This window comes from Bufo bufo, chromosome 1, assembly GCF_905171765.1.
Source record: "Bufo bufo chromosome 1, aBufBuf1.1, whole genome shotgun sequence".
In the NCBI taxonomy this organism is placed as follows: domain Eukaryota; kingdom Metazoa; phylum Chordata; class Amphibia; order Anura; family Bufonidae; genus Bufo; species Bufo bufo.
Genome location: NC_053389.1, coordinates 681209297 through 681225732, shown reverse-complemented (window position 1 = coordinate 681225732; position 16436 = coordinate 681209297). Strand labels below are relative to the sequence as shown.

The following is a 16436-nucleotide window of genomic DNA, read 5'->3' as shown; positions in this document are numbered from 1 at the left end:
GCTTCAGTAGCGTCCTGGCTGCCATGGTAACCGATCGGAGCCCCAGGCCTACACTGCTGGGGCTCCGATCAGAACTGCCACCAATGCAATGAGAAGGAGCAGAGAGGACCACTGCCACCAATAATAATAATACTTGGGGGGGGGGGGGGGGGGCGCACTGGGCCACCAATGTCTAATACTTGGGTTGGGAGCACACTGCGCCACCAATGAAGATAAGTCTCTCATTAATTCATATACAGGAGGCGGGAGCTGGCTGCAGAATCACATAGCCGGCTCCCGACCTGTATGAGCGGTAGCTGCGATCCGCGGCACCTGAGGGGTTAACTACAGCGGATCGCAGCTACCATAGAGGTCGGGAGCCAACTATGTGATTCTGCAGCCAGCTCCCGCCTCCTGTATATGAATTAATGAGAGAGTTATCTTCATTGGTGGCCCAGTGGCCACAGCCCCTCCTCTCAGTGGTGGCAGCGGGAGCAGCAGCACAGGGGGAGGGAGACACTGCTTCCTTCTCCCCTGTGCTGCTGAGGGAACACGGAGAGAGCGCTGTCAGCAGCGCGATCCTTGTTCCCAATAAGTTATTGGTATATCGGCAAAATAGATCCCGATAACGTTCAAAATCCTGAATATCGGCCAATAATATCGGTAAAACCGATAATCGGTCAATCCCTAACACCATGCTTACTGAACAGACAGTCCTGGGGTCCTCTATAGGACTGACTGGAAAAAAAAAATATATATATATATATTTTTTTTTAAATCCCAAAATGCAATGACTGTGTTCATAGCCTAAGGGGTTTTCCCATCTCAGACAATAGGGGCATATCGCTAGCATATGCCCCCATTGTCTGATAGGTGGGGGTCCCACTTATGGGACCCGTACCTACACCGAGAACAGAGACCCAAAAGTTGTGGAGGGCGCACAGCACTGGCTCGGCTATTTCCGTTGGACCCATAAAGATGAATGGAAGCGTTGGCTGCAGAAGCACAGTACGCTCCCATTCACTACTATGGGGAGAGTGCTCGATGGTGGCTGGTCCTCCGGCTAACACATTCCCAGTTCCGTTCTCTGTGTAGGTGTGGGTCCCAGAGTTGGGACCCACACCTATCAGAAAATGGGGGTATATCCTAGAGATATGCCCCCACTGTCTCAGATGGGACTACTCCTTTAAGGCCTGGTTATTATTTTAATGAATTGAACTACCACCTATCAGCTGTTTAAAGCGGGATGCGAGATTACACTCACAGCCGGCCTGCGCATGCGCATTGCGGGCCAGCAAAAGTTAGAGGAGTATTTCGTCACCAGCCTGCCAGCCAATGATCGTCGCTGGCAGGCTGGTGATTTTCAAAAAATCAAATCACAAGCCAGTTAACACATTATATTTATAAATATAAAGTGTTAAATGGCATCTATGCTCCTCTGCTGGTCCTTTTCGTCGGTTGGTCCCAGCAGAGGAGCACACATCACTGTGAGTAGACACCAACACTACACTTCACCCCAGATCACCCCTGTCAATCACCTAGTGAAAGGGAAAAAAGTGATTAGTGTAAACTGTCACTTTTTTTTTTCACTAGTATTGACGGTTAGGTTTAGGATAGTTTAGGCCCCTTTGTTAGGTAGTTAGCGTCGGTTAGCGCTAGGGATCGACCGATTATCGGTTTTACCGATATTATCGGCCGATATTCAGGATTTTGACAGTTATCGGTATCGGCATCTATTTTCTATCAGGGTGAATAGGACAAGGGTTCTAGTCCCTAAGGGGGCTAAAAGTTAGTAAAAAATAATAATAATAATAATAATAATAATAAGTATAAATAAAAAAGAAAGATTTACAAAAAAAATAAAAAAATACACGTTAACAATAAACATATTAATTTTCAGCAGATTTGTGTAGGATTTTTTTTTTTTCAAAAATGAAAATTCCCAGAATATCGGTATAAATTATCGGCTATCGGCCTGAAAGTTCACAAATTATCGGCCCTAAAAACTCAATATCGATCGATCCCTAGTTAGCGCCCAGCCCACCGCAGTCACTGATTCGCTGATTAGCGTATCGCTAATCAGCATTGGTACTTTTATAGTATCTGTAAGTGATCAGAACTGATCTATAATAGTATTAGTGTCACCTTAGTTCGCCCTCCACCCAAAACGCAGTGTTTGCCCGATCAGGCCTGATCGGTCGCCCACACATGCGTTCACCCACGCCCGCCCCGCCGCAGTGACAAAAAAAAGATAGATTTTTTTTTATCACTGCACAATCACTTTACAAGCGCTGCGGCGATAAAAAAATCAGTTTTGATATTTTTTTATCAATCGCAGCGGCCTCCGGTACTTTGCTAGCCTCCCATTTGTAAGACAGGCTTGCTTTTTTTCTTGGGTAGTCTCAGGGAATACCCCCTAAATTTAGTTGACCAAATGGCAAGTAAGGGGTATTCTTCTGAAGAGGCAGTGCTCCAGACTAAAAAAAAATACCTAGTAGCCATTGGCTCCTGAACTGAAAAATTTAGGAGCCAAATAAAATTTTTAGTCGCCAAATCGAAACTGAATAAAAATTTTGGTATCGTGACAACACTACGCCGATCAGATCGGTGTCACCATAAAAAAGTATTGCGATACTCAATACCGCGAAAAAAAAAAAAAAAAAAACACCCAAAAAAGCTGCGTGCATTTCGCATTTTATGAAACATTCGGCCCATAATAGAACAGTCCTATGCTATTTTTTGGGGTGACAAGGTGACAAAAATGATATTTTTTAATAATTTTATAGTTTGGACAGCGCTATGTAATATGTTTATTTATTTATTTATTGTTTATATATTTTATATGTAAAATTGGGAAAGGGGGGATTTATACTTAATATTTTAGGGTACTTTCACACTAGCGTTTTTCGTTTCCGGCATAGAGTTCCAACCTAGGGGCTCTATACCAGAAAAGAACTGATCAGGCATATCCCTATGCATTCTGAATGGAGAGTAATCCGTTCAGGATGCATCAGGATGTCTTTAGTTCAGTCATTTTGACTGATCAGGCAAAAGATAAAACCGCAGCATGTTACGGTTTTAGGCCTCTTTCACACTTGCGTTGTTGGGATCCGGCATGCACTTCCGTTGCCGGAGGTGCCTGCCGGATCCGGAAAAACGCAAGTGTACTGAAAGCATTTGAAGACGGAACCGTCTTCCAAATGCTTTCAGTGTTACTATGGCACCCAGGACGCTATTAAAGTCCTGGTTGCCATAGTAGGAGCGGGGAGCGGGGGAGCGGTATACTTACAGTCCGTGCGGCTCCCGGGGCGCTCCAGAATGACGTCAGAGCGCCCCATGCGCATGGATGACGTGATCCATGCGATCACGTGATCCATGCGCTTGGGGCGCCCTGACGTCACTCTGGAGCGCCCCGGGAGCCGCACGGACGGTAAGTACACTGCTCCCCCGCTACACTTACCATGGCTGTCAGGACTTTAGCGTCCCGGCAGCCATGGTAACCACTCTGAAAAAGCTAAATGTCGGCTCCGGCAATGCGCCGAAACGACGTTTAGCTTAAGGCCGGATCCGGATCAATGCCTTTCAATGGGCATTAATTCCGGATCCGGCCTTGCGGCAAGTGTTCCGGATTTTTGGCCGGAGCAAAAAGCGCAGCATGCTGCGGTATTTTCTCCGGCCAACAAACGTTCCGTACCGGAACTGAAGACATCCTGATGCATCCTGAACGGATTACTCTCCATTCAGAATGCATTAGGATAATCCTGATCAGGATTCTTCCGGCATAGAGCCCCGACGACGGAACTCTATGCCGGAAGACAATAACGCAGGTGTGAAAGAGCCCTTATCTCTGGCAAAAAAAACTGAAGATTTGCCTGAATGCATTTAAAATACCGGAATGCACCCGCACTAAATCCGGACCCATTGACTTCTATGCGGCTGTGCACATGAGCGGTGATTTTCACACATCACTTGTGCGTTGCGTGAAAATCGCAGCATGCTCTATGTTGTGCGTTTTTCATGCAACGCAGGCCCCATAGAAGTTAATGGGGCTGCGTGAAAATCGCAAGCAAGTGCGGATGCGGTGCGATTTTCACGCATGGTTGCTAGGATGAAAGTCTATTCACTGTATTATTTTCCCTTATAACATGGTTATAAGGGAAAATAATAGCATTCTGAATACAGAATGCATAGTAGAAGGTCAATATAATAAACATTGGTGGCGCAGTGCGCCCCCCCAATATAATAAACATTGGTGGCGCAGCGCGCCCCCCCCAATATAATAAACATTGGTGGCGCAGTGCGCTCCCCCCCCCCCCCAGCACCCCAGTATAATAAACATTGGTGGCGCAGTGCGCCCCCCCCAATATAATAAACATTGGTGGCGCAGTGCGCCCCCCCCCCTCAATATAATAAACATTGGTGGCGCAGTGGGCAGTGCCAATGAGGGTTAAAAAAAAAAAAAAAAAAATTTAACTCACCTCCTCCAATTGATTGTCTCCTGTTCTTTCTTCAGGACCTGTGGTGACATCACAGTGCTCATCACATGATCCATTACCATGGTAATGGACCATGTGATGAGCTCAGTGACGTCACCACAGGTCCTGAAGAAAGAACAGGAGACCGGCAGCTACGCGATCAACTGGAGGAGGTGAGTTAATTTTTTTATTATTTTTTAACCCTCATTGGCACTTCCCACCGAGCCACCAATGTTTCTTATACTGGGGAGGGGGGGGGGGGGGGGGGCACTGTGCCACCAACGTTTCTTATACAAATACAGGAGGCAGGTGCTGGAATCAAATAGCCGGCACCCGACCTTTGTGACAGGGAGCTGCGATCAGCGGCAGTTAACCCCTCAGGTACCGCACCTGAAGGGTTAACTCAACTGCAGCTGATCGCAGCTCCCTGTCACAGAGGTCGGGTGCCGGCTATTTGATTCCGGCTCCCACCTCCTGTATTTGTATTACAGGTCAGTTTTCTTCATTGGTAGCGCAGTGGCCACAGCCCCTCCCCTCCTCCTCCCGTCTCTTCTTATTGGCGGAGGCGGCGGCAGCAGCACAGGGGGAGGGAGAGACTCCTCCTGCGCTGCTGAGAATGATCATCTCCTGTGCCCGCCGCTGTATTGAGCAGAGCTGCGGCGGCGAGTCTAGTCGCAAATGGCGACAAGACTAAAAAGTCTTGTCGCCATTTGTAAATTCTAAGTCGCATTGGCGACCATTTTGGTCGCCATCTGGAGCCCTGAGAGGCCTACAGGATTCTGACCCAGTCGGATGAGGAATGGGAACCCTCATCTGACGAATCCAGCGGGTCAGAATACGAACCTATAGAAAGCAGTGGCAGTCTGACTCAAAGTTCGGACGAGGAGGTTGAGGTCCCTGATACCACCAGGCGTACCCGGCCCCGTGTTGCTAGACCACAGGTTGCGCAGGATCCGCTTCAAGAGCAGCAGAGTGGGGCTGGCGCTGTCGGATTACGTGGTGAGGCATACACCAGCAGCACAGCCCATCCTGGACCTAGTACCAGCACTGCCGTACAACATGGTGAAGTGGCAAGCACCAGAAGGGCAGTTGAAGCTGTTACGGTGGCACGTGCATTAGTTCCCCCGTCGCAGCCACCGAACAGACAGGCCCGTAGAGCCCCTAGAGTCCCTGAGGTGCTGGCAAACCCTGATTGGCAGCCCCCAACTTCAGCCGCACCAGTAGTTTCCCCCTTTCACCGCCCAGTCTGGAGTTCGGGTTCAGACAGCTCAGATCGGATCGGCACTGGGGTTTTTTGAGCTGTTCTTGACTGCGGAGCTCTTGGACTTAGTCGTGGCAGAAACAAATCGGTATGCCACTCAATTTATAGCCGCCAACCCGGGAAGCTTTTATGCCCAGTCTTTCCGGTGGAAACCCGTCCAAGTTTCCGAAATTAAAACTTTTCTGGGCCTTCTCCTCAACATGGGCCTGACAAAAAAGAATGAATTGCGGTCATATTGGTCCTCGAACGCAATTCATCACATGCCCATGTTCTCTGCTGCCATGTCCAGGACACGATTTGAGACCATCCTGCGTTTCCTGCACTTTAGCGACAACAGCACCTCTCGTCCCAGAGGCCACCCAGCTTTTGACCGGTTCCACAAAATTCGGCCCCTCATAGACCACCTTAACACCAAATTTGCAGATTTGTTTACCCCTGAGCAAAACATCTGCATAGACGAGTCCCTTATACATTTTACTGGGCGCCTTGGCTTCAAACAATACATCCCAAGCAAGCGCGCCCGGTATGGGGTCAAATTGTATAAGCTCTGTGAAAGGGCCACAGGCTATACGCACAAATTTCGTGTCTATGAGGGTAAAGATCAGACCCTGGAGCCAGTTGGTTGCCCCGACTACCTGGGGAGCGGTGGGGAGACAGTCTGGGACTTGGTGTCACCCTTATTTGGCAAGGGGTACCATCTTTATGTGGACAATTTCTATACAAGTGTGCCCCTCTTCAGGCATTTGTTCCTAGAACAGATTGGCTGCTGTGGCACCGCGCGACCTAATCGCCGGGGCTTCCCCCAACGGCTCGTTACCACCCGTCTTGCAAGGAAGAGAGGGCTGCCTTGTGTAATGAAGAACTGCTCGCGGTGAAATGGAGAGACAAGCGTGACGTTTACATGCTCTCCTCCATTCACGCAGACACGACAATACAAATAGAACGGGCAACCAGTGTCATTGAAAAGCCCCTCTCGGTCCACGACTATAATTTGCTCATGGAAGGGGTGGACTTCAATGACCAGATGTTGGCGCCTTATTTAGTCTCCAGCCGCACCAGACGCTGGTATAAGAAGGTGTCTGTATATTTGATTCAATTGGCTCTGTACAATAGTTTTGTTCTCTACAGTAAGGCTGGGAGAACAGGATCCTTCCTCAAATTCCAGGAAGAGATCATCGAGAACCTCCTGTATCCAGAAGGTTCCGTGGCCCCATCCACCAGTGTAGTGAGCCGTCTACACGAGCGACATTTCCCCAATGTCGTTACTGGTACCTCAACCCAATAAGGCGTGGAATAAGGCGTGACACCCGCTATTTCTCCCTTTCACTCACAGCTGCGGCAAACCTCTCCTTTCACCTGGGACAAAGTGCATAATGTACTTCGCCACATCTGTGGGCGATTTGCGCTTTGCACATTGTCCCATGGGGAAGAAGAGGTTTGTCCTATAAAGGTTAAAAAAAATTAAAAAAAATCACTGGTAAGCAAAAAAGTTCATGTTCTGTTCAAAAATTTAAATAAAGTTTATAAAAGTTAATGTTCCTTTCAAATGTTATATAAACTTAATGTTAATAAATTTATTGCGTTGCGGCCTGTTTTTTTCTTCTTCTTTTTTTACCTTCTAGGTGGACCAACCGATGAACGAGCTGCAGCACTGATGTGCATTCTGACAGAAGCATTGCGCTGCTGTCAGATTACACAAAAGTCGGTGTTTGCGGCGCTGCAAGACGAGATTTCTCCTCTGCAGTAAAAAAAGATACGTTTGCCGAGGCATATGAGCTGAGGGGAGGTGTTCATATGCTTTGGCAAACACTTGTATATAAAAAATAAAAATAAAATTCCGGCAATGATTTATTCATCCACATCGATTGATGTGAATGGAGAAATCGGGTTTGCCAGGGCATACGAGCTGAGTGGGTTTGGATGTTGGGCGGAGCTCCTATGTCCTGGCAGACGCCTTTCCCCTCCTTTTTTTTTTTTGGCAGAGATTTTTTCATCCACATTGATCGATGCGAATGAAGAAATCTGTGCCGTTCATTTTTTTTTTTTTCAGCCCAGAGGCTGAACGAAAAAAAAAATCTCATTACCCGTATGCTCAATATAAGGAGAATAGCAGAAACTCCTAATGCTGGCCATACATGTAAGGATTGCGGAGACCCTCAAATGCCAGGTCAGTACAAACACCCCACAAATGACCCCATTTTGGAAAGAAGACACCCCAAGGTATTCGCTGAGGGCATATTGAGTCCATGAAAGATTGACATTTTTGTCCCAAGTTAGCGGAAAGGGAGACTTTGTGAGAAAAAACTAAAAAAAAAAAAACAATTTCCGCTAACTTGTGCCCAAAAAAAAAAAATCTTATATTAACTCGCCATGCTCCTCATGGAATACCTTGGGGTGTCTTCTTTCCAAAATGGGGTCACTTGTGGGGTATTTATACTGCCCTGGCATTTTAGGGGCCCTAAAGCGTGAGAAGAAGTCTGGAATCCAAATGTCTAAAAATGCCCTCCTAAAAGGAATTTGGGCCCCTTTGCCCACCTAGGCTGCAAAAAAGTGTCACACATGTGGTATCACCGTACTCAGGAGAAGTAGGGCAATGTGTTTTGGGGTGTCTTTTTACATATACCCATGCTGGGTAAGAGAAATATCTCTCTAAAAGACAACTTTTCCCATTTCTTTATACAAAGTTGTCATTTGACAGATATTTATCTCACCCAGCATGGGTATATGTAAAAATACACCCCAAAACACATTGCCCTACTTCTCCTGAGTACGGCAATACCACATGTGTGACACTTTTTTGCAGCCTAGGTGGGCAAAGGGGCCCAAATTCTAAAGAGCATCTTTAGGATTTCACAGGGCATTTTTAACACATTTGGATTTCAAACTACTTCTCACGCTTTAGGGCCCCTAAAATGCCAGGGCAGTATAACTACCCCACAAGTGACCCCATTTTGGAAAGAAGAGACCCCAAGGTATTTCGTGATGGGCATAGTGAGTTCATAGAAGTTTTTATTTTTTGTCACAAGTTAGTGGAATATGAGACTTTGTAAGAAAAAAAAGAAAAAAAAATCATCATTTTCCGCTAACTTGTGACAAAAAATAAAAAGTTCTATGAACTCACTATGCCCATCAGCGAATACCTTAGGGTGTGTACTTTCCGAAATGGGGTCATTTGTGGGGTGTTTGTACTGTCTGGCCATTGTAGAACCTCAGGAAACATGACAGGTGCTCAGAAAGTCAGAGCTGCTTCAAAAAGCGGAAATTCACATTTTTGTACCATAGTTTGTAAACGCTATAACTTTTACCCAAAGCATTTTTTTTTTACCCAAACATTTTTTTTTTATCAAAGACATGTAGAACAATAAATTTAGAGCAAAATTTCTACATGGATCTCGTTTTTTTTGCAAAATTTTACAACTGAAAGTGAAAAATGGCATTTTTTTGCAAAAAAATCGTTAAATTTCGATTAATAACAAAAAAAGTAAAAATGTCAGCAGCAATGAAATACCACCAAATGAAAGCTCTATTAGTGAGAAGAAAAGGAGGTAAAATTCATTTGGGTGGTAAGTTGCATGACCGAGCAATAAACGGTGAAAGTAGTGTAGGTCAGAAGTGTAAAAAGTGGCCTGGTCTTTCAGGGTGTTTAAGCACTGGGGGCTGAGGTGGTTAATTACTGTGATGCCGTACAAGGAATGGGAATCGCAGTGCGCATGCGCCGGCCAAAGAAATGAGTGCGCAGGCGCGGGATATCGGCAGAATAACAAGTTGGTAGATAGGCGGTCAAAGGGAAAGGATGGGCAGGTGGCGGGTAGGAAGGGGCGGGGGGACGCAATGAAAAGGCTGAGCAAGCAGGGCACCTAAAAGAGTAACGCCGCCCCTGGGCACTTGCGAGCCCTCATTTGCATATCTTATAAAGATCGTTTTTGATGCTTCTATAAGTCCAGGATTGATGCCAGAGGTAACGTTTTTATTAACTGTAAGCAGGCTAGGGAGCTGTGGGAAGGGTTAAAAAAGTGAAATGCTGATGACAGACTCCCTTTAACCACCTCCGGACCGCCTAACGCAGGATCGCGTTCCGGAGGTGGCAGCGCTGCGCACAGTCACGCATATACGCGTCATCTCGCGAGACGCGAGATTTCCTGTGAACGCGCGCACACAGGCGCGCGCGCTCACAGGAACGGAAGGTAAGAGAGTTGATCTCCAGCCTGCCAGCGGCGATCGTTCGCTGGCAGGCTGGAGATGTGTTTTTTTTAACCCCTAACAGGTATATTAGACGCTGTTTTGATAACAGCGTCTAATATACCTGCTACCTGGTCCTCTGGTGGTCCCCTTTGTTTGGATCGACCACCAGAGGACACAGGTAGCTCAGTAAAGTAGCACCAAGCACCACTACACTACACTACACCCCCCCCCCATCACTTATTAACCCCTTATTAGCCCCTGATCACCCCTAATCACCCCTGATCACCCCATATAGACTCCCTGATCACCCCCCTGTCATTGATTACCCCCCTGTCATTGATCAACCCCCTGTAAAGCTCCATTCAGACGTCCGCATGATTTTTACGGATCCACTGATAGATGGATCGGATCCGCAAAACGCATCCGGACGTCTGAATGAAGCCTTACAGGGGCATGATCAATGACTGTGGTGATCACCCCATATAGACTCCCTGATCACCCCCCTGTCATTGATTACCCCCCTGTCATTGATTACCCCCCTGTAAAGCTCCATTCAGATGTCCGCATGATTTTTACGGATGCACTGATACATGGATCGGATCCGCAAAACGCATCCGGTCGTCTGAATGAAGCCTTACAGGGGCATGATCAATGACTGTGGTGATCACCCCCCTGTCATTGATCACCCCCCTGTAAAGCTCCATTCAGATGTCCGCATGATTTTTACGGATGCACTGATAGATGGATCGGATCCGCAAAACGCATCCGGACGTCTGAATGAAGCCTTACAGGGGCATGATCAATGACTGTGGTGATCACCCCATATAGACTCCCTGATCACCCCCCTGTCATTGATTACCCCCCTGTCATTGATTACCCCCCTGTAAAGCTCCATTCAGATGTCCGCATGATTTTTACGGATGCACTGATAGATGGATCGGATCCGCAAAACGCATCCGGACGTCTGAATGAAGCCTTACAGGGGCATGATCAATGACTGTGGTGATCACCCCATATAGACTCCCTGATCACCCCCCTGTAAAGCTCCATTCAGATGTCCGCATGATTTTTACGGATGCACTGATACATGGATCGGATCCGCAAAACGCATCCGGTCGTCTGAATGAAGCCTTACAGGGGCATGATCAATGACTGTGGTGATCACCCCCCTGTCATTGATTACCCCCCTGTAAAGCTCCATTCAGATGTCCGCATGATTTTTACGGATGCACTGATAGATGGATCCGATCCGCAAAACGCATCCGGACGTCTGAATGAAGCCTTACAGGGGCATGATCAATGACTGTGGTGATCACCCCATATAGACTCCCTGATCACCCCCCTGTCATTGATCACCCCCCTGTCATTGATTACCCCCCTGTAAAGCTCCATTCAGATGTCCGCATGATTTTTACGGATGCACTGATAGATGGATCGGATCCGCAAAACGCATCCGGACGTCTGAATGAAGCCTTACAGGGGCATGATCAATGACTGTGGTGATCACCCCATATAGACTCCCTGATCACCCCCCTGTCATTGATCACCCCCCTGTCATTGATTACCCCCCTGTAAAGCTCCATTCAGATGTCCGCATGATTTTTACGGATGCACTGATAGATGGATCGGATCCGCAAAACGCATCCGGACGTCTGAATGAAGCCTTACACGGGCGTGATCAATGACTGTGGTTATCACCCCATATAGACTCCCTGATCACCCCCCTGTCATTGATCACCCCCCTGTCATTGATCACCCCCCCTGTCATTGATCACCCCCCCTGTCATTGATCACCCCTCTGTAAGGCTCCATTCAGATATTTTTTTGGCCCAAGTTAGCAGAATTTTTTTTTTTTTTTTCTTACAAAGTCTCATATTCCACTAACTTGTGTCAAAAAATAAAATCTCACATGAACTCACCATACCCCTCACGGAATCCAAATGCGTAAAATTTTTTAGACATTTATATTCCAGACTTCTTCTCACGCTTTAGGGCCCCTAGAATGCCAGGGCAGTATAAATACCCCACATGTGACCCCATTTCGGAAAGAAGACACCCCCAGGTATTCCGTGAGGGGCATATTGAGTCCATGAAAGATTGAAATTTTTGTCCCAAGTTAGCGGAACGGGAGACTTTGTGAGAAAAAAATTAAAAATATCAATTTCCGCTAACTTGTGCCAAAAAAAAAAAAATTTCTATGAACTCGCCATGCCCCTCATTGAATACCTTGGGGTGTCTTCTTTCCAAAATGGGGTCACATGTGGGGTATTTATACTGCCCTGGCATTCTAGGGGCCCCAAAGCGTGAGAAGAAGTCTGGTATCCAAATGTCTAAAAATGCCCTCCTAAAAGGAATTTGGGCACCTTTGCGCATCTAGGCTGCAAAAAAGTGTCACACATCTGGTATCGCCGTACTCAGGAGAAGTTGGGGAATGTGTTTTGGGGTGTCATTTTACATATACCCATGCTGGGTGAGAGAAATATCTTGGTCAAATGCCAACTTTGTATAAAAAAATGGGAAAAGTTGTCTTTTGCCAAGATATTTCTCTCACCCAGCATGGGTATATGTAAAATGACACCCCAAAACACATTCCCCAACTTCTCCTGAATACGGCGATACCACATGTGTGACACTTTTTTGCAGCCTAGGTGGGCAAAGGGGCCCATATTCCAAAGAGCACCTTTAGGATTTCACAGGTCATTTACCTACTTACCACACATTAGGGCCCCTGGAAAATGCCAGGGCAGTATAACTACCCCACAAGTGACCCCATTTTGGAAAGAAGACACCCCAAGGTATTCCGTGAGGGGCATGGCGAGTTCCTAGAATTTTTTATTTTTTGTCACAAGTTAGTGGAAAATGCTTATTTTTTTTTTTTTTTTTTTTTTCATACAAAGTCTCATATTCCACTAACTTGTGACAAAAAATAAAAACTTCCATGAACTCACTTTGCCCATCAGCGAATACCTTGGGGTCTCTTCTTTCCAAAATGGGGTCACTTGTGGGGTAGTTATACTGCCCTGGCATTCTAGGGGCCCAAATGTGTGGTAAGGAGTTTGAAATCAAATTCTGTAAAAAATGACCTGTGAAATCCGAAAGGTGCTCTTTTGAATATGGGCCCCTTTGCCCACCTCGGCTGCAAAAAAGTGTCACACATCTGGTATCTCCGTAATCGGGAGAAGTTGGGGAATGTGTTTTGGGGTGTCATTTTACATATACCCATGCTGGGTAAGAGAAATATCTTGGCAAAAGACAACTTTTCCCATTTTTTTATACAAAGTTGGCATTTGACCAAGATATTTATCTCACCCAGCATGGGTATATGTAAAAAGACACCCCAAAACACATTCCTCAACTTCTCCTGAATACAGAGATACCAGATGTGTGACACTTTTTTGCAGCCTAGGTGGGCAAAGGGGCCCACATTCCAAAGAGCACCTTTCGGATTTCACAGGTCATTTACCTACTTACCACACATTTGGGCCCCTAGAATGCCAGGGCAGTATAACTACCCCACAAGTGACCCCATTTTGGAAAGAAGAGACCCCAAGGTATTCGCTGATGGGCATAGTGAGTTCATGGAAGTTTTTATTTTTTGTCACAAGTTTGTGGAATATGAGACTTTGTATGAAAAAAAAAAAAAAAAAAAAAAATCATCATTTTCCACTAACTTGTGACAAAAAATAAAAAATTCTAGGAACTCGCCATGCCCCTCACGGAATACCTTGGGGTGTCTTCTTTCCAAAATGGGGTCACTTGTGGGGTAGTTATACTGCCCTGGTATTCTAGGGGCCCAAATGTGTGGTAAGGAGTTTGAAATCAAATTCAGGAAAAAATGAGGAGTGAAATCCGAAAGGTGCTCTTTGGAATATGGGCCCCTTTGCCCACCTAGGCTGCAAAAAAGTGTCACACATCTGGTATCCCCGTACTCAGGAGAAGTTGAGGAATGTGTTTTGGGGTGTCTTTTTACATATACCCATGCTGGGTGAGATAAATATCTTGGTCAAATGACAACTTTGTATAAAAAAATGGGAAAAGTTGTCTTTTGCCAAGATATTTCTCTCACCCAGCATGGGTATATATAAAATGACACCCCAAAACACATTCCCCACCTTCTCCTGAGTACGGAGATACCAGATGTGTGACACTTTTTTGCAGCCTAGGTGGGCAAAGGGGCCCATATTCCAAAGAGCACCTTTCGGATTTCACAGGTCATTTTTTACAGAATTTGATTTCAAACTCCTTACCACACATTTGGGCCCCTAGAATGCCAGGGCAGTATAACTACCCCACAAGTGACCCCATTTTGGAAAGAAGAGACCCCAAGGTATTCGCTGATGGGCATAGTGAGTTCATAGAAGTTTTTATTTTTTGTCACAAGTTAGTGGAATATGAGACTTTGTAAGGAAAAAAAAAAAAAAAAAAAAAAATCATCATTTTCCGCTAACTTGTGACAAAAAATAAAAAGTTCTATGAACTCACTATGCCCATCAGCGAATACCTTAGGGTGTGTACTTTCAGAAATGGGGTCATTTGTGGGGTGTTTGTACTGTCTGGGCATTGTAGAACCTCAGGAAACATGACAGGTGCTCAGAAAGTCAGAGCTGCTTCAAAAAGCGGAAATTCACATTTTTGTACCATAGTTTGTAAACGCTATAACTTTTACCCAAACCATTTTTTTTTTACCCAAACATTTTTTTTTTATCAAAGACATGTAGAACTATAAATTTAGAGCAAAATTTCTATATGGATGTCGTTTTTTTTTGCAAAATTTTACAACTGAAAGTGAAAAATGTCATTTTTTTGCAAAAAAAACGTTAAATTTCGATTAATAACAAAAAAAGTAAAAATGTCAGCAGCAATGAAATACCACCAAATGAAAGCTCTATTAGTGAGAAGAAAAGGAGGTAAAATTCATTTGGGTGGTAAGTTGCATGACCGAGCAATAAACGGTGAAAGTAGTGTAGGTCAGAAGTGTAAAAAGTGGCCTGGTCTTTCAGGGTGTTTAAGCACTGGGGGCTGAGGTGGTTAAGGGTGTTTAAGCTAGGGGAGCTGAGGTGGTTAAACACCATTGAAAGTCAATGGAGGACGGATCCGTTTTCTATTGTGCCAGATTGTCAGAAAACGGATCCGTCCCCCATTGACTTACATTGTGTGCCAGAACAGATCCGTTTGGCTCAGTTTCGTCAGACGGAAACCAAAACGCTGCAAGCGGAACGGAGGCAAACTGATGCATTCTGAGCGGATCCTTTTCCATTCAAAATGCATTAGGGCAAAACTGATCCGTTTCGGACCACTTGTGAGAGCCCTGAACGGATCTCACAAACTGAAAGCCAAAACGCCAGTGTGAAAGTAGCCTTAACGAGTATTCCCACTGTGGACATTTATGGCGCATCCACATGATATAATATAAATGAGGGATGCTCTGCTGCTTTCAAAACTCCCATAGAAGTCAATGGAGAGAGCTGCACATCTGCACAGCCAAGTCTCCATTCACTGCCAGCCGGTAAGGGTGGGTTCACAGCATGTTTTTCCCATCCGTTTAACGTAAACGTCAAACGGACACCTCAGACCGATGCCATACAGTGGCATCCTTCACCATAGAGTTCCATTGTAAAAAAAAAAAAGTCTATATTTTTTTTACCGGACTGTGCAGGATACACGGACGTGGTGTGCTGCGTTTTTGTATCCTTTTTTCCCTAACGTATACGTCAAATGGAGGCATAAAACGTGATGTGAACCCATCCTTAGTGCCAGGTGAATCCATGCATGGTCCATGGCGGCAGTGACACTGCTCTCCTGTCACCGGGCACACAGCAGTCTAGGTGACGCCATTGTGTGTCTGTGTGCTCTGTGCCTTCACGGTTACCTTCCTCCCTCCAGGAAGTTGCAGACATTGTCATCCCTCTTGGACACCAGGTGGAAGGTCTCCCTCACTATCTGCTGCTGCATGTCTTCCGGCTACAAGAGAGCACACAAGCTATTAGCCCCCTGACAGCCCGGGCCCCGGAGCACTACGTGGGGGAGGGGGACTCACAAAGTGCTGGTAGAAGCGCATGAAGCGCGGCTTCCCATGATTATTGAACACCAGAATGGCTTTTATCATCCTGACACCGCGGCTCTCACTCCCGAATCCCTGCTGCTCCTAGCCCGGAAACAACATCCGGTCCCACTCAATACAGCCCCCTCCCCAGCGGAGCTACTTCCGGTCACGTGGGAGCGCGCGTTCTCCCCTCAGTTCACACTGTGGAGTGTGGAGACGGCGGGCGATACAAGAGATAGTCTAGTGCCCAGTATAATGGAGGAAGGCGGTGTGTGTCTGTGTAATGACCGCTCCACAACACGGAAAGAGGGTCTCCATGTCCTCCCATGTCATCTGGACAGTCTGTAAATAAAAGGGATTTTTTTCAGTGAAAAAAATCCATGTGTCTGTGATTACCTCATTAACATGCTGGTAATGAGGATTACTTATAATTGTTATCACTCATTATTCTTTTCCAATTTGTCTGTAGAAAATGTCATCGGTCCCTGATTTTGGG

The 16436-nt window shown here is 46.1% G+C and overlaps 1 protein-coding gene across 1 annotated transcript in view; it reads right to left on the bottom strand.

Moving 5' to 3' along the window:
- Window positions 1-16113, bottom strand: part of LOC120985916 (AP-3 complex subunit sigma-2) — a 91246-nt gene extending 75133 nt beyond the window's left edge. Inside the window, exons 1-2 of the mRNA XM_040414137.1 lie at window positions 15935-16113; window positions 15767-15858 (exon numbers count right to left, since the gene is read on the bottom strand). Of these exons, the coding sequence (XP_040270071.1) occupies window positions 15767-15858; window positions 15935-16003 (161 nt within the window). The 5' untranslated portion in view covers window positions 16004-16113. The remainder of the gene's footprint in view (window positions 1-15766; window positions 15859-15934) is intronic.
- Between the last annotated feature and the right edge of the window lie 323 nt (window positions 16114-16436).